The following is a 24669-nucleotide window of genomic DNA, read 5'->3' on the forward strand; positions in this document are numbered from 1 at the left end:
AATAAATAGGTACAGCTGTGACAGGAAGGTAAATTGCATTTCCATGCACTCTGGTTTCCTTCACGGTTTCTGTTGTGCCAGAAGCGGTTTAATCGTGCTGGCCACATGACCTGTGAAAAAACGCCGGCTCCTTCAGCCTAAGATGAGATGAGCGCCGCAACCCCATAGTTGCCTTTGAGTGGACATAACTGTCCAGGGGTCCTTTACCTTTACTTTTTATGAAAAACAAAAATTTAGCATCAAGAAGAAGAAAAAGCAAATTCCCCAAGGGCAATAGGAGATATAACTATTGAAATACCAGATGTACAGTGGCGCTTGTGTGGTACTATTTTCTTGCCTTAAATTACTTGTTAAGGGGTACTCCCTTCTTTAAACACGAGTGATGTGAGTGCTTTATATATTACATTCACTTATTAGATATACTGATTCACTAGCAACTTTAAGTGTTTTAATCCTATTTCAAAGTTCTCTTGCAGGACTATGCAACTTTCTCTGCACTTACGGTAGCAGTCTTGCTTCTTTCCTTATGTGAGGGCCTGTTCTCTCCCCTCCCCCACCCACATGCAGGCACCTCTAAATCATCATCATGCTCCCACCCCTTGTTCCATCTCCTTGCAGTGCAGGGGCAGGGAAATACTGGATGCACAAGGAAAAATCAGGGAAGATACATGGGTGGCTTATTATTACGGATGGATGGATGGATGGATGGATGGATGGATGGATGGATGGATGGATGGATGGATTGCCTGTCCTTCATAAGGTCCCAGAGCAGGTTGCAGCATTAAAACATAATATGAAAAATGCAACATACATCCTCACTTAATATCTAAATAGGCCCTGGGGAAGTTTGTAAAGCACTGCTTTTCTTCTTTTGAATGATCCTTGAATTCTTTGAGGGACGAATATAAACCAAAAATCTTGCATATCTATATTCAGTTCCAAATACAAACTTGGTTGAAAATCTCTTTTTCAAAAGAACAATCCCCTATTTTCTAAAAATTCAAAATCTTTCCCGATTTGCCTTCACTTGCCCTGAAAGCCCTACTGTAATGTGACCTTTCTTTACATTCCAGTTAGGGTAATTGACTATTGCATATTTGTTTTGTCGCAATCACTCCATTAACTAATTAAAGCTAACAAGGAGACCTGTTCGCAAAGCTAGCCGGCCTCTTGCTTCTTCTGACTTTCACATAGACAGAATCGTTTACCTCATGGGAAAAGCTTTTGAATGTCCTTCAGAATGCAACAGACATTCCTAGATTATTTACACAAAAGTAACTGGCCATTGGCTCCAGAACCTTTTCACAGCACACACACACACACAGAGAGAGAGAGAGAGAGAGAGAGAGAGAGAGAGAGAGAGAGAGAGAGAGAGAGCTGATTAAAACTCCGCATGTGGGCAGTTTGATTGGTCGCCAGCCATCGATCGATTAATCATTCCGATTAATCAATTGCGCTTTCAGACTGGATCTCCCAGAGGGTCTGGGAAGGAAGGAAGTCGCAGACTGGGCTAGATGGCTGGGTGCGGGTTTGAGCCCGCCCGAGGCGGCGGGGTCGAGAGGGTGGGCGGAAGGCATTCTCCCTTGCGCCCTTGTATGGAGGAGGGTTGCCTGTTTGCTTAGCAGCGGCAGCAACAACAAGGCGGCGGAGCGCAGACGTCGTCAGCCGCCCACCCGGGGCTGCCTCTAGCTCCACGTCAGAGGCGGAGGGCATGAATGGGATTCCAGGCAGTCCGAGTCACGCTGGCAATCCGGCACAGGTTGGCGCTGCCAATGCGCGCGGCGCAGATATGCTATGCCAGATCGGGGTGGGGGGGGGGGAAGGATCCGAGCTGCTGGAAAGGCGCGGAGCTTTGGGTAGCATTGTTGTCTGAGCTGATGTCCAAACAGGAGCGAGCGCGCCGCGGAAAAGCACGGGAGGAAAGACGTGCTGGTGTTTGGGAAAGGGGGGGGGGGCGATCATCGCCGCTCGGCTTTTCCTGATCTTCTATAAAAGGGAAAAAGGCAGCCTCCCTCCCGTCCGAGGTGAGGAATGCCCGGCTCGAAAAGTTGGCTTCCTAGGTCTGACCCGCCTGATAAAGAATACGCATAGCGCCCCCAAGCGGGCGTAGAGGGCGCCATCAGGCGCAAGCCAACAAACGGAAGAGCGCGCTGCTCAGAAAGAGAAGGCGCTCAGTGATGTGTGTGAACTTGAAGGCAAACATTTCACTTCGTGTCTCCCAGCTGCCGCCTTCTCCGGGTTGCCTGAGCTGCCCCTCTGGCCATCGTGGGCCCACTGGGGAGCAGACACAGCAACCGCCCCCGCCTCCCCACCCTAAGATTGTATGTAGCTCAGTGGTAGAGCATGAGCTTCGCCTTTGCCTGCAAAAGGTAGTCCTGGATCAACCCCTGTGTTGTCTCCTGGGGATGCTCCTGCCTGAACTACCGGAGAGCTGCTGCCAGCCCGTGTAGACAATACTGAGCTAGATGGGCCGATGGCCTGGCTCGATATAAGGCTACTTCCTTTGTTCCTATCTATGTTCAAAGGGAGAGTGGGGTGAGCAGCCTCTGCCTCCTCTTGCTCCTTTACCTTCTGGGGTGTGATAGCATTTGAGGAGCCGGCGCTGCTTGCCTGTCCTCTCCCTCGGGGCGGCCCCATCACCTGCTCACTTGGCCCCTCTCTTGGGCAAAGCTGGCACCGGGGAGAGGAGGGCGTACAGTGGGGCCACGGCTGTTCACTACAGGAACCATCTCTGCTGGTTTGCCTTCCCTCGCTAGTGCCCCACCGAGAGGGAACAGTGCAGGTGAACGAGGATGAGGCCGCAGCTAACTTGTCTGAGCAACTGCCTCTGCTAACTGGCATGCCTGAAGTCTCCCACTGGGCACCGGCGGGGGTGGGGAGATTGGACCAAGCGGATGCCAAATTCTCCCTGTTCTGCCGTTCAGATAGAAGGGAGGGAATGAGCAGAGGTGGCCTCTGGTGCTTCCTTAGATACTACCCCTGGACCCAATCCTTCCCCCACCCCAAAAGAAGGACCCGATCTGCCCTTCTTGCTCACCCCGCCTTTAGTTGCCCATACAAGAAAGAGAGAGAGATGCCCAACAGCCCGCAGCGAGGATTAGCAGGTCTCTAACTGTGCCTGCGCTCCGTATCTTGCATGAATGTTACAGTGGGAATCCCCGCTCCTAGGCAATCAGCATCCCATGGATGGCAGGGACAAAACGCCCCATTGATCCGGGCAAGATCTTTCCCACCCACCCACCTTCCTCGCGCGTATCTCCCCCACTTCCTTTTGCATTTTTGCGAGGGGGGAGTGAGTGTGTGTGTGTGTGTGTGTGTGTGTGACTTGTTGTGAGGTAACTGGATAAACACCAGCCCGCTTCCTGCCCGGCGGCTGCTGATTGGCTCTTGGGATTCTCAGGAATGCGAGCGACCCCTTAAAGGCGAGCGAAGCTCCTGCAGCAGCTCCAGTGCAAGCTGCCAGGAGTGAGAGCCAAGGGGAACCTGCGAGGGCTGCAGGCAACTGATCACCCGTTACAATCCAAGGATCGCTCGTTCTCTCTCGGACTGCTCCAGGGCCGGGGAGAGAGAGACCTGGGCTGAGGGGCATTGCTCGCTTGGGGTCCACACAGCCAGGGGCGCTAACGAAACCCAACTAAGGGCCATATCGGAAAGTCCGAGAGCTTCGCAAGGATATTTATCTCTCTCGGCTGGGTTACTACAAGAGATATTTACTCTTAGGGCTGGTTACTTCTTCGGATTCCTTACTTCTAAAAAGGTAAGTGCTGAAGAGCCAGCTTTCCTCTTGCAAGTTTGCAGTAATATTTCGAATGCGCAAAGGCGAATATTATACTACGGATGATTTGTTTTGAAGCATGCATCTTTCCCGCTCTCTTTTCCTTCACTTTTCATCCTCCCTTCGTCTCCCCCCCCCCTGTATTTTTGGTTTCTCTCCCGTCTTTGTATATCGTCTCCATCCCCCTCCCATCTTTTGCACACCTTTCCTCGCAGCCCGATTCCTTTCTGTCTGCCGCTAAGCTAACGCGGGTATTTGGCCCGAGACCTTTGGAGTGACCAGGCTGCGGTTTCCCTTTCTTGTTTCAAGGTCGCTCCTTTGGGTCCAGATCCGTACCATGGAGTTACCGGGCGGCCTCTTTCTCCTCCTGATGCTGGGGGTCTGCGCAACGAACCGAATCCCAGGTAATCCGAATTTCGGGGGCGCGGAGAGGGAGGGCGGGGGAATGGCAGCCACTTCAGCCTAGATTTGGCGGGGAGAGGTCACTCGTGCCTTGTTAATAATATTTAAAGGTCAGGCTGGGACCGTTATAGTAGCGTTGGTTTTCGAAGAGTAGCCCGGCTACTTCTCTAAGGAGAGCGGGACTTCGGATTGGTGACTGTGGGCAGCGATCCCTTGCGTCCTATTGGGTGGATTCGCGGCGTCTGGGGCGGTTATCGCACTGGAGCAGTTGTGTTGCGAGGATAGCAAGCGTTGGGATTTCACAGAGCTCTTTTCCGGGTAGCAGGCAATGTCCTTGGTAGAGCCTATGCCCTGCACGCAGCAGGTCCCGGGTTTGGTTGCTGACAGGGATGCCTGAAACTCTGGAGCGTAGAGCCCCTGCCAGTCAGTGTAGACAACGCTGGACTCTTGACTCGGTTTAAGGCAGCTTCCTAGGTCCTTAGGCTGTGTTGACTGACGTGACTAAACTTCGGAAGAAACTCCGAAGGAGCCTTGCGCGAGCCCCTCACCTTTCCCCCCTCGGGCGCCCGAAAGGAGGAGTTTTGTTTCCCCCTCCTGCCACTTGTGGCTGCTGGGCGCGGAGTCTCGTGAGGCCGGCCAATAGCGCGGCGGACGTGGCTCCGGAGAGCGCTTGGGTGCCCTCTGCTCCCTCCCCGAGGGCCGCTTCTCCTCTGAGGGCTCGCAGCTTGGCGGGCTCGCTCCTGTGCGTCGAGCAGAGCGAGGCGGTTTGGCGCCTGGAGGGAGGGAGGCGCTTTCCCTCAGCGCCCGCTTTCCTGTAGGTGGCTCGCACAAGCCCTTGTGGGACGCTCCGGACCAGACAGACACACGAGCGGGGCCGCGAGGGGAGGGCAGGGGGAGGAAGCCGCAGACGTGCAGAGAGCGGGGTGAATTGATTTCAAAGAAGAGAGGCACCTTCGGCTCCCTGGACGTCTTCTCCCCCATCCATGTGTGTGTTAAGGCAAAGCACGCAGGACTTTTTAATGATTATTACTTCACCTCTTCCAAGGCTTAGTCCTGGCACCGGGCCCGGGTTCTGAGCTGAGCCCTGCACTGTTCAAATGCCTCCCCTGAGGGCATGCCCGACCCCTTTCCCCAAGCCGCTTTGTAGCTTCTGTGAGTCAGCCCAACTCAGCTGCCTCTCTCTTTACCTGGAAGCCTGCACAACTGCCTTCCCACCTCCCGATATAGCCCAGAGCTCATTCCTTCTTCAGTTCCTCCCCTCACACAGTCTCCTGGCATTTGCCCTCTTCTCTCGACAGGCTCCCATTGTATATCTCTTTCCAGTTTGCCTCAGCCAGAGCCCCTTGAGAGGGCAAGGAAGGCGAGGAGAATTCCTGGAACCTACCTCACCAGGAAACTCCTGGTTTTCCAGGGTAGCTGGTCATGGATTGAAAGAGCTCTTTGCTCCCTTAGACCCTGAAGTTCAGCCAGTGAGGCAAAAGTGTGTGAGAAACTGGCTGGAACCGCTACAGCCTCTCCTCCATCACTGCTAACCTCCTGCAGAGCCTGGACTGTGGCAGGGAGTTGCTCTGAGACTGGGGATGGTATAGATACTGAGAAGCAGATGGATGGTATAGATACTGAGAAGCAGATCACAACTATTTGTTTCCTGGGAGCTGAATATTTTCTCTGGCCATGATAAGTTCCTTTGACTCACCTCCATACAATCCTGTTCCCCGCCTGTGATATTCAGTCCACACTTCTGCTTTCTCTCTCAGCCTTTTGACAGAAGCCGATAATCAGTGTTTTCTGTTTCTTTCTCTTTCTCCTGCCAGAAAATGGTGATGATGACAGTGTTTTCGATCTCTTTGAGCTGATTGGTTTTACTCGCAAGGGAGCTCGCAAGGCACTAGGGGTGCATCCAGTCAAGGGACCCGAGACATCCAGCCCTGCCTACCGCATTGATGATGCCAACCGTATCCCTGCTGTTCCTGACTACAAATTCCAAGACATTCTTGATGCCATCCAAGCTGAGAAGGGCTTCATCCTGTTAGCAAACCTTCGCCCAATGAAGAAAATCCCTGGCACGCTCCTGGCTGTGGAGCGCAAAGACAGCTCTGGCTATGTCTTCAAGTTGGTGTTGAATGGCAAGGCTAAAACCTTGGACCTGAGTGTCTTCCCCAAGGAGGGCAACCAGAGTCTGGTGTCAGTGGAGGAAGTTGAGTTGCCCAACGCACAGTGGAACAACATCACCCTCCTAGTCCAGGAAGATCAGGCTCAGCTCTACGTGGGGTGTGAGAAGCTGATGAACGTGGAGCTGGAAATCCCTATTCAGAACATCCTCACCAGGGACCTGGCCAGCAGTGCCAGACTCCGCATTGCCAAAGGGGGAGTCAATGACAACTTCCAGGTAAGATGCCTTTATTGTGGTAGCAGGTTTGTGAGTTTATCTCAGGGATCAGACTTTATTCTGCTAGGAAGCAAAAGTGAAGCAACAGGTTCTAAAGATGGTGATTTTTCCTTCAACTGGTTTTTATCTGCCATTAAAAAAGAAGCATCTGCCCTTGGGGTTAGAGAAAAAGAGAGGTTTTTTTTAACTTTCTGCCCCAGATGCAAAAATATCTACCGTTCCTTTCAAATGTGAGGTTTAAATCACCTGCAAGCCTTATATTTACATTAACAATTGATCCTTGTCCATGAAGAAGACAATGTGAAGGAGAGGAATTTTATAGTTAGCTACCATTCTGACCATATGGGTGTGGTGTTTTTTACATTTGCATTACAAACCCAGCTTCTTTTAGCTTCATGTGCAAAAATCTCCTCATTTTAGCACACAGAACAAGTCTTTATTCAATGATTAAAGGTAAAGGTAAAGGTACCCCTGCCCGTACGGGCCAGTCTTGACAGACTCTGGGGTTGTGCGCCCATCTCACTCAAGAGGCCAGGGGCCAGCGCTGTCCGGAGACACTTCCGGGTCACGTGGCCAGCGTGACATCGCTGCTCTGGCGAGCCAGAGCCGCACACGGAAACGCCGTTTACCTTCCCGCTGGTAAGCGGTCCCTATTTATCTACTTGCACCCGGGGGTGCTTTCGAACTGCTAGGTTGGCAGGCGCTGGGACCGAACGACGGGAGCGCACCCCGCCGCAGGGATTCGAACCGCCGACCTTTCGATCGGCAAGTCCTAGGCGCTGAGGCTTTAACCCACAGCGCCACCTCCACTTAAATTGGGAAATTTGTATCAATTGTAAATAGAATATTTTGAAAATGCATTTTTTTTGGCAATGCTACCCTTCCATTTTTCATCAAAAGCTGACAATAAATGCATTGTTTTTAAGGGAATGCTGCAGAACGTGCGGTTTGTGTTTGGAACCACAGTGGAAGCCATCCTGAGAAACAAAGGCTGTGAAAGCTGTAAGTCTTCAATATGTCTCCAAATTTGCTGCCTTATTAAAGTTGTGTATTTGATGTACGTGAAAGAACAGTGAGAGAAGTTTCATCACACAGTAAACTGCAAAGCATTGTAAACTAAGTGCTATGTATTTTTTAGTCTACCCTCTGATTCTGTGAGATTATATTTCTCTATAATATGTATGCCCCTTTCCCTTTTGTTTTAGCCACCAGAAGAGTTATTATATTGGACAATCCCATGAATGGCTCCCGTCCAGCCATCCGTACTAACTACATTGGCCATAAAACAAAAGACATCCAGGCAATCTGTGGATTCTCCTGTGATGAACTAAACAATGTGTTTATAGAACTGCAAAGTCTGCGTGCCCTGGTTACAACACTTAAAGATTCAGTCAGCAAAATGGTAAGTGGCTGTTAAATACACAATAATGAAACAGGGACAATGGGTTTCTAAGGGCTCCTTGACACATACAAGCCACCAGCTGCTTATATTCTGCCATCAAACAATTGCATGCAATAGAAGGCAGGCTTGTAAACAGACACTCCCCTGTGGTGATTAAGAATCTCCCTCAGGGGACCAGGCAGGGAACTTCACCGCCAAGCTGTTTATATGTCACAGATTGACTAACTTAAGTGTGGACTGACATAAGTAGATACTACCGACAACAATCAGCAGCCATTCTAGCATGGAGATGACTGTTTCTACAGTGACCAAAGTGACAGAAATGGCAGCTGCAGGCAGCATTCATGAGTAGACTATTTTACCTTGAAAACCTCCCTTATGGTCCCACACATGGGACCCAACTGAGAAAACAAATGGCTAACTTGCATGTATGAACTGATCCATGCAGCATGGTCTTGTCCCACGTTTCTTTGAAGCGAGCCACACACTATTCAAGGGTAAGTGCTTATGGTTTCCACCTAGGTGCCCTTATTTGGAAGTAGGATTCATTAAAATTAATGGGGCTGAGTATAATTTGTTGAAGTAATTTCTTTACTCTTTAAGTGTGAGATTCAGATTGATCTAAATCCACTTTAAAACTTTCTTTTTCAGGATGGTATTTTTCAGGAAGTGGGTGCTAGTCGGTATAGGACCAGTCCTGGAGTATGCATCCATAATGATGTTATGTACCAAAACACAGCTGAGTGGACAACAGATAGTTGTACTACATGTACTTGCCAGGTAAAGACTCCTTACTGTTAATATAATTTGTGAGTATTTTATGTGCCATGGGGAAGGCTGGAGTGCGTTTTTGGATGGCTGATATGTGCAAGGACACTCTGAAGGCTGCATCTGCACACCCTTTGAGCATTCATGTGTCCAGGTAAACACCTGAACATACCTGGGAACATTAGTCCATTGAATTCTGAGTTAAAAGAACCTCAGGCTGAAAAGGTGCTGATTCTCTGGCAAGAGAAGGGGCTGTTTAATTTTTTTTTCTCTCATAGGGATTATTTTTTTAATGTGAATTGAACTGTGGTTCTTTATATATTGCTGGCACCTGATACGATCTTAAGATTTTGTTAGCCTCTAAAATTACTTTAAAGAACAGGGTGGGAAGGTGGGGGTGTGAGACTGTTTCACAGAATTAGAATTAATATCTAGATTGGTCCAAAATATCTTTGATAAACATCTCTGATGTAATTCTAGCATTAAGCAATTCTGAGGTGAAAGAGTAAATTTTCATACATGTTTGTCAATATTGTCTTTCCTTATTTAGAACTCTGTTGTTATGTGCCATAAAGTATCTTGCCCTCTCATGCCTTGTTCCAATGCCACCGTTCCTGATGGAGAATGCTGCCCACGATGTTGGCGTAAGTAGTTTAGGCTCCTTAACATTTTCAACTACTTGGTTCCACTAGAAGCTGTGTTGTAAAATGTACTGCTATGGCAGCAAATATACCATAGTTAAGTTGCTGGGCAGGGTTTGCACATAACACTACACTATGGTTTAATAAACCATAGTTTAATATGTCATTACTTTGGGTTGTGGTGCAGACTAGACCATTGTTTTCATGAAGTTTAATGAACAAGAAATAGAGGTAGGCTTGAAGCTATTTGATTAAAAAAAAATTCCAGTGCAGAACAGTGTGTTTTAATGAGATAAATGGAGTGAAAAATTTGAGTCATGGGGGTGTGGAGAGTGTGTGTCTGAATTTAACAATACTTAGTTTATCTTTTGGTTACAATTTTATTAAGGTTGTTAATACTGTTTTATAAAATAACAAATCAATCCAGCATTTATAATCATATAATATGACTTTTGCTTCAATTTTGATTTTTATTTTTTAGTTGTTCCTTTGTTAACATTTTATAGATTGTAATTGTTTTACTGATGCTCTGTTAATTATTATTTATGATGTATGCTGTATTTGTGGTCTACTATTTTCTATCATGTTATTGTTTTTTATTGTTTGTAAGCTGCTTTGGAATTCATTTGAATGAAAAGCGGCATAGAAATATAATAAATCAAACACATGATAGAAAATTTGTTGCATAGGATTTAAATAGGGAATTGCTTCTTTTTACAGCCAGTGACTATGCAGATGACATTTGGTCTCCTTGGTCTGAATGGACTACCTGCTCTGTGACCTGTGGCAATGGCATTCAACAGAGAGGTCGCTCTTGTGATAGAATCAACCATCGCTGTGAAGGCTCTTCTGTACAGACACGAATTTGCAATATGCAGGAATGTGATAAGAGATGTAAGCATTTAATTTCTTTACTTTGAAAACAATGCAACCTGTTCTTGTCCTGAGCTTGCAATATGCTGAGAAATTCTGATTAATACTTCATGCTAGCACTATTAAGTTGCTTGCAAATTGCCAATTGCTGACAAAAGGAGCTGATAAGATAGTTGACTACTGTAATTAATTACTGTGTAAATCATTGTTCAATTACTGTGTAAATTATTGCTTATCTTGACATGCACAGCATCAAGTGTAATGACTCTCAGTACCAAGTGTGTACCATTGCCATCTTTCTATTATTGCAATATGTTGGTTTCTTACTTGAATTGAATTTCAGTGATTCTATATTGCCGCTAGTGCCAGAAGAAAGCTACAAATCGCTTAAAAGAGCTTTAATCCTCATAGTTGGTAACAGCTGTGTCTGTTTATAGTCAAACAGGATGGTGCCTGGAGCCACTGGTCCCCTTGGTCTTCCTGCTCTGTTACTTGTGGAACTGGAGTGATCACTAGAATCCGGCTGTGCAACTCTCCACTACCTCAGATGAATGGCAGAGAGTGTGAGGGAGAGGCAAGAGAAAACAAACCATGCCAGAAAGACCCTTGCCCAAGTAAGTTTAGTCTTAAAAGATGAGTGTTCTGTGTAATATTTTTTCCCCAATACTCCATTGCTTGTTATATAGGTGAATAGTGTATAGCTAAGGTATGGCATTGGATGCCATAAGATAAGTGGTACCCACCAACCTGGATGACTTTGGAAGAGTTTGGACTAATTCACAGAGTATAAGGCTTTCAATGACTATTAGGCATGATGCTTGGGTTCTGCTTCCACTGTTGCAGGCAGTATGCCCCTTAATACTAATTGCTGGGAATGAGAAGTGTGGAAAGTGCTGTTGCAGTTAGATCTGGCTCATGGCCTTTCTACAGCAATTGGCTGGCCATTGTGAGACCAGGATCTACATTGCTTTGGCCTGATTCAGCAGGGCATTTCTTACGTGAAATCTGCTGAGATGGCACTTCCCCACCCCACCCTTTTTTAAAGGAACATCACAGCCTGAATTTTTCAACATCTAGATTTGTTTGGGATTGGGCATATTGAAGGTACCAAGGGCAGTTTTGCTCTGTTCCCTGGATGCTAATAGTTGTTGTTTTTTACATCATTTTTTTCTTTAGTAAATGGGAACTGGGGACCATGGTCACCATGGGACACCTGTCCAGTCACCTGCGGAGGGGGCCTTCAGCAGCGCGGTCGTCTCTGCAACAATCCTGCGCCCCAGTATGGAGGGAAGGATTGTATTGGTGATGCTAAGGACACCCAGATCTGCAACAAGCAGGATTGCCCAATTGGTGAGTAATGACCTATTTTCAAGTATAAAATGGTGTTTGGTAGCTCTGCTCTGTCATCTTCAGAAGGATGTAACTATTTGTCTGAGTTTTCCCATTGGAAAAAAATATATATCGAGATACAGTCACATCTTGGCTGTATGCTGGACAAGGCTGTTCTTATTTCTTACTTGTGTAATTTAGAGTAGAAAATGGTAAGAACAAGCAGTGCAAAGAAAGTCAAATTAAAACTGAGCTGATTTTTAAAAACACAGAAGAGTATTTGTTAAATTTATCTACCTTGCTCGCCACCACTGCCCTGCACGAGGCTAACATTCTGAAATGTCACCTTTATCTTCTCTCAGATGGGTGCCTGTCTAACCCTTGCTTTGCGGGAACTACATGTACTAGTTTTCCTGATGGTTCCTGGAAATGTGGTGCCTGTCCTGCTGGCTATCGTGGAAATGGAATTAAATGCAAAGATATTGATGAGGTAAGAGGACTGGAAATGCTTATTTATATAAAATGTAGGGCTGAATTGTAAGTAAACCTACAGCTAATTTTCCCTCCGTCACCTTCTTTCATACTCCAGTGTCAAGAGGTCCCAGATGCCTGCTTTGTCCTTGGTGGAGTCCACAGGTGTGAGAATACTGAGCCTGGATACCATTGCCTACCTTGCCCACCACGCTTTTCTGGACCACAGCCCTTTGGTCGAGGTGTGGAGAATGCAATAGCAAACAAGCAGGTACTGCCAAAATATGAAAAGGTCCCTGCTCCTAAAATCTCACCCCTCCCCTTTTGCATTTATGAGACATTCCCAGGAGGGGGGAAAGAACAAGTTTGATACATTATTCTAGAAATTCAAGTTGCTCTGAAAGGAGAGTATGCATATATTTAACATCTGAAAAGAATTCTAGGGTGAATTCACACTATTGCATTCCGCCACGTGATTTTGCTCACAGATCTGCATGGATAACGTGAATCAGAGAAAAAGCATCATTACCATGATCATAGCTGTACTTTCCTAGCAGACACAACAATTAAAGAAATGGGGCCTGGCCTGTACAGCCTAGTTCATGCCAGTTTTTATGCATAACATAGACTGGCTCCAAGGACAACGTTTCTATACTATGTGTTTCAATTAAATTAGTTTAGAATGAATGCTTCTAAAATCTTGAAAGCAATAGCATCAAGACATGGTAGCTTTAAGCATATTCTTCCACACTTCCATCTTCAGATATTGCTATAATTAAAGGCTTGGATCCTAGCTTTTCCACCTCTTCCCTCTGCAGTCCTCCATAACGCTTGCAAAATTGCTCATGGGGGTGATGGACCTTGGGAATGGTGTGGGGTGTGGTCTGGGGCCCTGTAGATGGATGGATTTGAAATAAATAAACATTCTCTGTATGTGAACACATCCAAGCCTAAGCTAGTAACTAACATATAGAAATGCACATAGGATGCCTTGTTCTTTTAAAACAAAAGCCATAATTGGCTACTGTATCCATGGAGAAGTATTCTCTTTTTTAAAAAAGGCTTCCATGTGTTGCTATCTCAAAATAACAAAATGATAGACACATTTCTTGCATGTAATCTTAATTTTCTTGTGTCCATTTGGTCTCTTAGGTCTGTAAACCACGTGACCCTTGTAAGGATGGAACTCATGACTGCAATAAGAATGCCAAGTGCACTTACCTTGGCCACTTCAGTGACCCTATGTATCGCTGTGAATGTAAGCCAGGCTATGCTGGTAATGGCATTATCTGTGGAGAAGACACAGACTTAGATGGGTGGCCAAATACAAACCTGCCCTGCGTTGCCAATGCTACCTACCACTGCAGTAAAGTAAGCCAATTTCTACATATTCATTCTCATCTCTCTCTCTCTCTCTCTCTCTCTCACACACACACACACACACACACACACACACACTGAATGTACGCACCACGAACATTTGAACAATAATATCCATACCTTAAAAGAAATAAAAAACTGTCAGTTAGTGTACCTGAGTCAAATGCTTATGCATAAATTTGTTGAAATAACACCTGTGTCGGATTATGGTTCATACATAGCTTTTAGAGTTGCCTAATTTGGACAATCTGAAATGTCTTGGGAAAATTTCTGTTTCATCTTTAGTTTTCATGATTAATTAGAGTACATACTTGTCAGAGTTGCCTCCAGGTCCCAGCTCACACAGGACCAATGCTAGTCAGTAATAACGTATAAAAGTCTTTATTGAAGATTAGTTTCCATTTCCAAACCGCAGCGTGCAACTCTACGTCTTAGAGCTTAGATCGGCAAAGCTCCATCTGAGTCTCCGCCTCTTAGACACCAGTTTAAGACTCTAGCCTTACTCCACCTCTTCCGTTGTTCTTTCCTCCTCTGGGTCCTTCTGCCCCCTGGGGTTTCCTCCTTTCTGGACTCTTCTGACGCTGACCCCCCTGAGTCTTGCCCCTCCTTCCGGCGGGCTTTAGGACCTGGCTCCCTATCCGGGCTACCTGCTGTGCCGCTCGCCTGTACATTTGAACTTGGCGCGCGCGCCCAGCCGGTAACTTTCCTCTTGACCGTTTTCCCGCTCTCCGATGGAGGCGTGGCCAATCCTGACTCATCTCCTCTCGCTGGTGGTGAAAACACTGGTCCCGATGCCTGGGACTCCTCACCCCCACTGCGCTCTGGTGGGGAAGCTGGTCCTGATTTCCAACTGCTGCTCTGGGAGTCCCCGCTGGCCCCTTCCTTCTGGGGTTTCCCCCTTGGCACCCCCCTTGCCCTGGCCATCGGCGCTCCCTTCTGTGAATCTTCCGATTCGCTGGAGAGGCTCATGGAATCCCTCTGATCACTGTCACCGCCTACGCTCCCTTCGGATTCCTCCCCCTCACTCTCCATTTCCTCCCTCTCCTGTGCCTCTGCTCCTGAGCCCCTGACAATACTGTTGAGTATATTTGAATGGTACTATGGACTGACACCATCAAAAACAAAATCTAGGAAATATAATCTTACAATCTGAGCACCTGGATATGTTGTATTTAAAGGTGGATAGTAAATAATTGTTTCTTTTTCTGCAGGATAACTGTCCCAACCTTCCCAATTCTGGGCAAGAAGACTATGATAAGGATGGAATTGGTGATGCTTGTGATAATGATGATGACAATGACAACATTGTAGATGACAGAGTAAGTCTCGCGGAAACAGTCCTGTTCTGTCTGTGGTTTAGATAATCATTTTTGCCCCATACCTGGGGGCTATTTGCAGAACTTCAGCTTGGCAGTCACTGTAGGAAATTGCAGGCACTGATATTTTGGAATGCATTTAAAGAGAAGCACAGTAAAGTATTATCAGAGTTTTGTATTTTCAACAGCTGTAGGGATCCCATGCTTTAAAAGGCCTGAGATTTACTTGGTACTTCAGATTATAGCATCATTCTGCTTCAGCAAGTAGACAGGAATATTCCAGAGCACAGGGGACTGGCCTTAGCTTCTCTTTCAGCTCCCTCTGTCACACTGTCCATATGGATGTCGTCCTATCAGTGCCTTTGCTTACTGCCTTTATTCAAATAAATATAGTTAACAAATTTCTTATAAATCTAAAAGTGCATGCATGCTTGTATGTTTATGTTTTTTAACATGGCTTCTTTATTTTCTTTCTTCTACAGGACAACTGCCCATTCATCTACAACCCACAACAATATGACTATGATAGGGATGATGTTGGTGATCGCTGTGATAATTGTCCATACAATCACAACCCGGATCAGATAGACACTGATAACAATGGAGAAGGAGACGCGTGTGCTGTGGATATTGATGGAGATGGTACGGTTTTGTTGTTTGTTCTTTTTCTACCCCCCCCCCCCCATCACCACACACTTTCTTAGTAATCAGCAAGTTGCCCAAATTCAACTGCTGATGTGAAATCTTGCTCACTGTATGGACCAAATATGTTGTACATTGAGAGCTGTAGAAAGTTGCTCTATACAAGTCTGGATCCAACCCTGTATTATCAGCATGTTTCAGCACCAGTCGTACATGAATTGTAGCTCTTCCATGAACAAACAGGCTGCCACATGATTGCTAACTATTGTGTTAGTTCTAACAGTGTTAATATATGATACTAGACAGATCTACCTTTAACTTGGTTTCCTCTAGTCATTTCCTTTTAGTTACTAGCTTCATTTGGTCCCACTATATGTGTGTACTATTCAGACATGTTACCAAGGTCACTAAAATATCTAAACTATTTGTATTTTTAGGCATTCTTAATGAAAGAGACAACTGCCAGTATGTATATAATGTGGACCAGAAGGATACAGATTTGGATGGTGTTGGAGATCAGTGTGACAACTGTCCTATGGAACACAATCCAGACCAGGTCAGCTTAATTATTTGGCCTATAAATGTACATGGACATTCAGTTTTTATTAACTCTTTGATATCTGCTATTTATCACACACACCCCTGCAATATATATCAGTTGGCAGCCTAATGAGGAATACACAATTGTTTATAACTGGGACATGTGTGGAAAACCTTTATTTCTTTTTTTAAAAATGCATGAGGCATCCAAGTGCATAAATCATTTCTGTATGTCATGTTAGATGCAGTATATTCTACTAATAGAAAAACCACATGGATAACCATGAGTAGCTTAAGTTCATTAATTTCAGAGGTTCTTCTCTGAGTAGAATACCACCCATTATGGTTTGGAATCACTGTAGAAAGCATACATTCTGTACTGGAGCCACATCAGCTAGTAGCATAACTACCAAATGGGGAAAAAGATCTCTGGTATATCACAGTGCTATTTTATTAAATACAGGCTGGTTAAGATAAAGGAACCTGCACAGCGCTATAGTATGGCACTCTCATGTTTCAGATATTTAGCATTAAAGCAGAACATGTGCTGAACAATGAAGGGCGTGTTTGCAAGGAATGTATATCAATGACACAAGATGTCCTGAGGCCAAGAGGGCAGTGAATTTAGATTCACATAAACAAACACACACAGAATGCTTTGCTAAGGACAAAAGTTAAAGCTATATAGAATGCTAACATCACAAAGTTGTTTTCTCCACTATTAGAAAAGCTGAAAGGCATATCCCACCATGAATATATATAACCTAATTAAACTTTGCCTGTTTAAAGGCTTGGAAATAAGAGGGAAGCCCAACCCATCCCATTTAATTTGCTAGATCTAATGCAGCAATGGGTGAAGCTTGTGCAGTCATGTCATGTACAAGGCAGTAGGATTAATAGCTTCAGGGGCATACCTTGGATGCTTGAGTGGTCTCAGCAAAATTGGAGGAATCTAGATCTGTTTTTCATGTTACCCTGTGGGCAGTGTTGGCTAAAAGGATGCTTACAATAAAAGAATCTGTTTTTAATGTCCCTGTACTTCTGCTAGACTATTTTTTTTAATGAAAGGGTTCTCTCCAAAGTAGTGTATAGCAGACCACAGTGACAATGGACTGCAAGTATTCCTGAAGTGCTGAGTGTCTCATTTTAAGTTGCAGAAAATGCCCCTCTTCAGCTAGCAGTTAATGTGATCAGTTGATTTTTGGGTGACTATATTTCTCAATGGACCATCAGCCGAACCTGCAGTAACACGAAGCTGGATAACTTAGGGCAATCTGATTAATATTGTAGTCTGCATCTAGAGGTCTTAGGGCCATATTTCGGAAAGTAAGCAGCCTGATGTACTATTTGCAGTTTGTATGTACTTTTATATCATGACACTTCTAAAAGAATGTTCAAGCATTTAATCAGTATGTGGCAAAAAACATTATGGTGGGTATTACCTTAACAGTGGGTCATTACTGTACAACAGTAGCCTTAACAGAGCCATAGCAGTGAGGTAAATGGAAAATATTCATCCAGTTATACAGCATTAGTGCCCAGAAGGTACAAAGTGCACAATAAAGCAGAAAGTGGTGCTTTTATCTCATCTGAAAAAGTAAACAAACAAGAGATTAACACATTCTGGCATGGAAATTACATGGAAATTCCTGCCAAGTAAAGGCAGAAACCACACCATCCTCTCAGGCCCTGGTGCTTTGAGGAATACATTTAAGCAATAAGATGTCTGAAGATAACCCAAAACAAGTTGGGACAGGTGATTTTCTTTCTTTTTTTGTCTGTGGACATTAACATTAGCAAATTACAAGTGTGCAACAGCTGTCATACCAGCATTCAAAGAGAACTCCTATGCCTGCCAACCTGTTAGTTCACTTCAATAAAGCTCCACGCATGCAAGGACTGCCTGTGCAGAGCTGTTCCCTCAACTGGCATGATAGCTGGAGTCCTGACCATTGGAACTTCACTAGCAAGAAGCCACTGGATGGGCCAAGATGGGCCTAAATTATTAGGAATCTTTTTAAAATAGTTCTAGTTGGTACCCTTTTAAAAATGCTTTACTTGAACATGTTCATCCATTTTCCTTTCAGACGGATTCTGACTCTGACCGCATAGGAGACAAATGCGATAGCAACCAGGACATTGATGAAGATGGCCATCAAAATAATCTTGATAACTGTCCCTATGTGCCCAATGCAAACCAAGCTGACCATGACAAGGATGGAAAAGGCGATGCCTGTGATCACGATGACGATAATGATGGCATCCCTGATGACAAAGACAATTGCAGACTGGTTGCCAACCCAGACCAACTCGACTCTGATGGTAAGAAAAATTATTCACTGTCAACTTTTCTAACTATACTAGGAGGGATTGTCTAGCATTAAATTAAACACACAGTGTAGTGTTTAATCATCCTTTTAAGGGGGGGGATCTTTAATGGCAAGAAAACATATCCTGCTTGTTCAGATGGAGCAGCTCCATGTGATTGGATCTACACATTTCACTGAAATGCTGTCAGAGGGTGTTTATTGCGCAGACTGGGGAGCCTTTGGAGATTTGGGCCTGGAACTGTATTTTAAAAGGGATATAGGTGGGGAGAGAAAAGAAATTTAAGAAAATTATCAAATGTGCCCTTTGGGTGGCATTTGTTAGTGTAACTAGTAAAATAGTTATTGATGTCAAGTAATGGTGGTTTCAGTAGCACAGTTAAATTCTTGGATTAATTACATTAGATATTTTGGTATAACATCCTACTGCCAATCTGAAATGCACATTTCCTTTTTAAACTCTCACATATTTTTTATTTCTCTCCCACTCCTCCACCATTTCCTTTCTTTCTCTTGGGCTAGGTGATGGGCGTGGAGATGCATGCAAAGATGACTTTGACCAAGACAAGGTGCTGGACATTCATGACATCTGCCCCGAGAATGTTGACATCAGTGAGACAGATTTCCGCCGATTTCAGATGGTTCCCCTGGATCCTAAGGGCACATCTCAGAACGATCCTAATTGGGTTGTTCGTCATCAAGGCAAAGAACTGGTTCAGACTGTCAACTGTGATCCTGGACTTGCAGTTGGTGAGCAGGCGATTTGGGGTTTTCCTTTCTGTGTTTACTGTAGAAAGTGTCATCTGTCTCTGGATGATAACTATTCACTTAAAGGCTCAGCTGAAAGTACACACAATACTTGCCTGCATAATATAATTTAGCAAGTGGTTCACTTACATTCAGATTCTAAGGTCTCCATCGCTCCATAGTGGTGTAGCCCTAAGCCAGCCAGCCTGCCTGCCTGCCTCTGTGACAGCAGAGCAGCAAAGGCAATAGGTTGTGGTCCTACCTATCTGCTATGTCCACTATGACTTCAAAGCAAATCTTTCCATATCCCAAAGAGTCACATGAAAACCTGTGGCCAAAGGACAATAAATCAAAGAAGTCTTGTGGTAGAATCTCTAAATACAGTACTTCACACCAGTGAGCCTTTGGAAGAAGCCGAGGCCTTAATTAATCATAGGGGAAACTGACTATTCTTGCAGTTTAAGAAAGACTAAAAATCTCTCCTTTTTTTCTCTCTCTCACTCAGGCTATGATGAATTTAATGCTGTTGATTTCAGCGGCACATTCTTCATTAATACAGAAAGGGATGATGATTATGCTGGCTTTGTGTTTGGTTATCAGTCCAGCAGCCGTTTTTACGTAGTCATGTGGAAGCAAATCACCCAGTCTTACTGGGATCCAACACCAACCAAAGCTCAGGGATATTCCGGTCTTGCTATCAAAGTGGTGAACTCCACCACAGGTCCTGGAGAACACCTCCGTAATGCACTGTGGCACACTGGAAATACTCCTGGACAGGTAAGAGATTGTTTCTCTTAATAAATAAAACCTGCCTTTCTGCAATCCTTGGACTATTGTAGAAAGAAAAATCAGATTTGAAGGATGATATTAAACAACAATGTAAGATAAGAACGCACAAGTCTCTTTCAAAAGTCTTGTGCACAACAGGATTAATGTAAACTAACTTTCTGCATTCAATTCAGTAGAGGAGGATTATACCCAACTAAGCCATTCTCTGAGCAGGCCCACTAAACTCAATGAACTTAAGTTAGTCATGTCCATTTGTTTCAGTGATATGACTTAATTGGATTCAGTCCTTGGTGTTTACATCTGTCACTGCTTATTCACACACTATGTTTGTCCACAAGAGAATGCTCATTTTGACACAAATATATACTGTATGAATAAGCTCTCAGAATTCCATTTAGTACCAACGGGATTTTCTTCGAACAATTCAATTAACAACATCATACATTCACTTAAGGCTATTTCAAATGTGGTAAGTGGGTGGAACAGGAAGAGCAATGCTTGTGTTTCTTGCATCTTTAGCTTCAGGCACCTCCCTCAGAGGACAAAATGCACAACCTGCCCACAGAGTGGGAGGCCTGCAAATATTTCTGCTCTGTATTCAATCAATGCTTATGATAGGTAGAAACAGAAAGAATAGGAAGCCCAAGGCCATTGGGCACGCTGTTCATCCCCTTTTGCCATGTCAATTCAATCTTTATTATGGTCAAAGACCAGACAACAGAAATCACAACACGTACAACTACACCATCCATGTCTGAAATGACATTCCAAGCATAGTTGATTTAAAAGACTTGTACCAGCATAATGCCATGTGTAATTTAACTACGTATTTGCTTTTCAGGTGCGGACTCTGTGGCATGACCCTCATCATATAGGCTGGAAAGATTTCACCGCCTACAGATGGCGTCTGAGTCACAGACCAAAGACTGGCTACATTAGGTAAGCTTTGCAAAGTTTCTAAAACAACTTTAGAAGGACAAATACAATTTGGCAATAGCTAATTTTATAGTTGCAGAATAAGCATTCTATATCATGGCTGTGGTTAATTACTGTTTCTCTTTACTGCAGAGTTGTAATGTTTGAAGGAAAGAAGATCATGGCTGATTCTGGACCAATCTATGATAAAACCTATGCTGGTGGTCGTTTAGGATTATTTGTCTTCTCTCAAGAAATGGTGTTCTTCTCAGATCTTAAATATGAGTGCAAAGGTAAGAATCCATATTTCCGAAGCTGAGTTTGTTTTCCTGAAATTACTGGTGAAATATCACCATCACTTTAGCTTTACACATTCAAAATGTTTTGATTAAAGTAAAGAAATCTGTAACTTTGGCTACAACCCTTGGAAAAGGGGAAATATTGTATTTAATATCAAGAGTGATGTAAAAATATTTACGGCACACAAGGTTTGCCATTGAAAATAGAACTGTTGAATTTGAATCTATATTCAACAGCCTCTAGGTAAAGGTAAAGGTACCCCTGACCATTAGGTCCAGTCTGGAGTTGCGGGCTCATCTCGCTCTATAGGTTGAGGGAGCCGGCGCTTGTCCATAGACAGCTTCTGGGTCATGTGGCCAATATGACTAAACCACTTCTGATGAACCAGAGCAGCGCACGGAAACACTGTTTACTGCTCCCACCGGAGCGGTACCTATTTATCTACTTGCATTTGACGTGCTTTCGAACTGCTAGGTTGGCAGGAGCTGAGACAGAGCAACAGGAGCTCACCCCGTCGGAGGGATTCGAACCGCTGACCTTCTGATCGTCAAGCCCTAGGCTCTGTGGTTTAGACCACAGCGCCACCTGTGTCCCTTTCAACAGCCTCTAGTGATATGCAAAAATTAAGTCACTTTATCAGAGCTAGATAGCTGTGTTGCATGGGTAGCCACTTCATAAAAAAGCTTGGAGAAATTCAGCTACACACCTGACATTTTGAAAGGGAAACATGCAGTTACTATTTAAGTTGCAAAACAGACAATTGAATAGCTAATTGTAGCTGCTTAATTACTAATGTATCAGTGTAAACAGAGTGACAAATTACTATTTTTCCTTTCTTCTTGCAGATCCGTGATCACAATGGCAGTTGATACAGAAATTATTTTGAAATGCTGTATTGCACCTTCTGAGAAGTTTAGTTTCTACAAACCCTGGGACCATTTTTTTTAATCGCTCTTCACTTTCTTCTGCCTTTACAAAATAGACTCAAAATACATGATCTGCCTCAAGAGAATGCTTTTGAGAGAGAGAAAACAGCAAAGTACACTTCATTTCTGACCTCTGTTGGCACAGAAGAAAACAAATGTATTTTGTGAATAAGAACATTCCTTGCCTCAGGAGCAAATAGTCACTTCTGTAAGAAAGGCATTTGTGTAGCTGGGCATTGTCACTGCCTCTCTTTAACTGGAGGTCCAACGGAGTAGCACTTTTGTAATAAGACTATCTTTATGCTGTGTTGTGGACTACTTAAAAATGAAATATATACTTCAGCTTGTGGGAGATGAGAGGGACAGGAAAGAGACTAGCAGAAGTTGGAGGCAAATGCCTCACTCTTTGAAAGGGGACTATTCTCCCTGGGGTTTACATCTTAATTGGAGGGACTGTTACATATCTGACTAATAGCCTGATCCTCTGCATGTTTGCTCCTATGCAAGTCCCAATGAGAGTTCCTCCCACATAAGAATGCACAGGATTACAGCCTAAATCTTTTTCAATTAATAAGGAACTACTTTGCTTGATTACATCGGAAAACTAGCAGGCTAGCCCCAGGCAGGATTAACAAATGTTAAAAATTCAGTTGTGGGGTAAGAGGGGTAACAATATTGGCACACTGGATTACACCAGTTTAGTGAGAAAGGGGATGCAGAGGAACAGAGGGGGAAAGCAAGTTTACATGTGCCAATGCATGATATAAACATGCACAGGTTTGATACCAGCAACAGGCAGTGCAGATGTAGCAAGAACACTGAAGTGCCAAAGAGCACTTTCAGCTCAACTTAGCACTTGTATTGGCCTTCAAGGAACTTTGTTTTTTTTCTTATATTATGGTTACAAAGGCACAAAAGATGACAAACACAATTAAAATACAAAATTCTTTTCTACAAAATGCAATGGACTTTTTTTAATAAAAAAAAAACATTTTTAAAGCATTGGTTTTTGTAGAACTGTAGATAAAGAAAATGTAAAATATTTATTTTTACCTATCCTGTCTGTCATGAATAAGAAAGGACTCTAGATTAAAACAGTAAAACAATGCGTCAAGACTATCCACATAATTTTGCAATGTCTCCATGACTGTAAGATTGTAAATACAGGTTATTTATTGTTCTACGTATAGTGAATCTAGACAGAAGCGTGTGAAGATATTTTAGCTGTAAAGAGCAGGTTTCCCAGAAGCAATGTGGGGCACAGCAAAATAAAAAATAAAAAAAAAACAGTGGGAGAGGGGGAGGTTGGGTTTTTGTTTTGTTATCAGTGTGTTCTTTTTTTCTTCCTCTGTACAAGACAACTGGCAAAGTAGCCTAGTAGGGCTACCCTACTGCTGCATTGCCAAACCACAAAAATGTTTAAATATTGATTGCCCAGATCTCTCCTGTCGGAGAGGCAATAGCTTTCTATTAACACTGGCCATAATCCTCTGTCAGTCCGTACTCTTCTCATTTCAGAGGGATTTGCATGAGAGATGCTATCAATGGATTGTTGCCTTTATCACCTTTGTTATACTTGTATGTTGCTAGTGCATTCTATCAGTCCATGTGTCAGACAAAGAAGAAAATCCCTGTCCTAGGGAGGAGGCAGACTAAAAGAAGAAATGGCATAAGAATGTTTGATTTTGCAGATCGCACACCTCAGATACCAGCGTGTGGTTGCTGGAGCATAAGTGCCTCACAGGTGGGATTTCAGGAGCAATTTTTTAAATTAAGAAAGACTGCTCGTGGTATTAAGGGGCAGCAAAACTTTTATCTACAAGCCTCTTCTTACTAAGAAAAAAAGAATGTCAAAGGTGAAAGTTTATGTACAAATATTACCTCATTGTTGTGTGACTGAGAAAAGGAAGAGAGAGAAAAACCTTTGGATCAAGCAGAGTTTAAATATCTAACGAAATTTAAAGCTACTGTAGTATTAAGGAGAAACAAAAGATTGCAAGCTGTATATAGTCAAGATTGTGGGTTTTTTTTTTTTTTTTTTTTTGCAGAATTACATATTCCCAGTAAGAAAACAGCATTGAAGCAATGCTGAAAACAGTTTGTGATACTATGTTCGATGGTTTCACCCCCTGTCATCTTGCATACCATTCCTTGTATTTGTATAAATTATTGTTTTCATTACTGTTGGAATAGTTAATCTTCTGTTTGTGTAGATATGCTATTTAAATAATTTATCATGAAATGCTACCTGTAGAGCTAGTGTTTCTATTTTTATAAAACATTTGCACACTGAATTGAAGAATTGTTTGTTTCCCATCCCCAGTGTTGTTGCTCTTAGTATGTTTTTTTTTCTAAAAATGAGCATATTTTGTACACATGTTTAACCATTTTACAACTTAAAAGCTGTGTAAATTGTACAATAATGTTTCTTACATACAAGAAACAATAAATAGATACAAAAATCTATATTTACAACCTCTGGGGTTAGTTTCATGTGTTCCATCCTCCTACTGATGTTATAAAACCTGCCACTAGGTTTTCCCTGCCTTTGTTCCATTTCAGTCAGCTATCCTCTTGGCAAGAAAGCTGTGTCTTTTTTTACCTTCATTCCAATAAACTGTTAGTGAAAAATGTCAGAAAGAAAACATACCTTTACCTTCTAGTACCGAAGGGACTCCACAAAGTTGTACTCATAGCAGTCCCTACCCTTTGCATAGTTTCATGCGGGACTTGACAT

The 24669-nt window shown here is 43.8% G+C and overlaps 1 protein-coding gene across 2 annotated transcripts; it reads left to right on the plus strand.

Moving 5' to 3' along the window:
- The first annotated feature begins 3069 nt into the window (after positions 1–3069).
- On the plus strand, positions 3070–24407 carry THBS1 (thrombospondin 1). 2 transcript variants are annotated; one of them, XM_083744403.1, is made up of 22 exons: positions 3070–3757; positions 4085–4179; positions 5992–6566; positions 7493–7568; positions 7772–7968; positions 8620–8748; positions 9287–9380; positions 10098–10271; positions 10688–10864; positions 11427–11600; positions 11942–12069; positions 12169–12321; positions 13203–13421; positions 14642–14749; positions 15229–15388; positions 15826–15944; positions 18016–18250; positions 18778–19005; positions 19508–19779; positions 20633–20730; positions 20860–20999; positions 21852–24407. In XM_083744403.1, the coding sequence occupies exons 2-22, from the start codon at positions 4113–4115 to the stop codon at positions 21857–21859; spliced, it is 3531 nt and encodes a 1176-aa protein (XP_083600529.1). In that variant the 5' UTR covers positions 3070–3757; positions 4085–4112; the 3' UTR covers positions 21860–24407. The 2 variants fall into 2 exon arrangements, with proteins under 2 accessions (XP_083600529.1, XP_083600530.1); XM_083744404.1 differs by having other exon boundaries at positions 3439–3757; positions 5992–7019; positions 7365–7568.
- The last annotated feature ends 262 nt before the right edge of the window (positions 24408–24669 follow it).

Source organism: Podarcis gaigeae, assembly GCF_964106915.1.
Source record: "Podarcis gaigeae genome assembly, chromosome: 1".
Classification (NCBI taxonomy): domain Eukaryota; kingdom Metazoa; phylum Chordata; class Lepidosauria; order Squamata; family Lacertidae; genus Podarcis; species Podarcis gaigeae.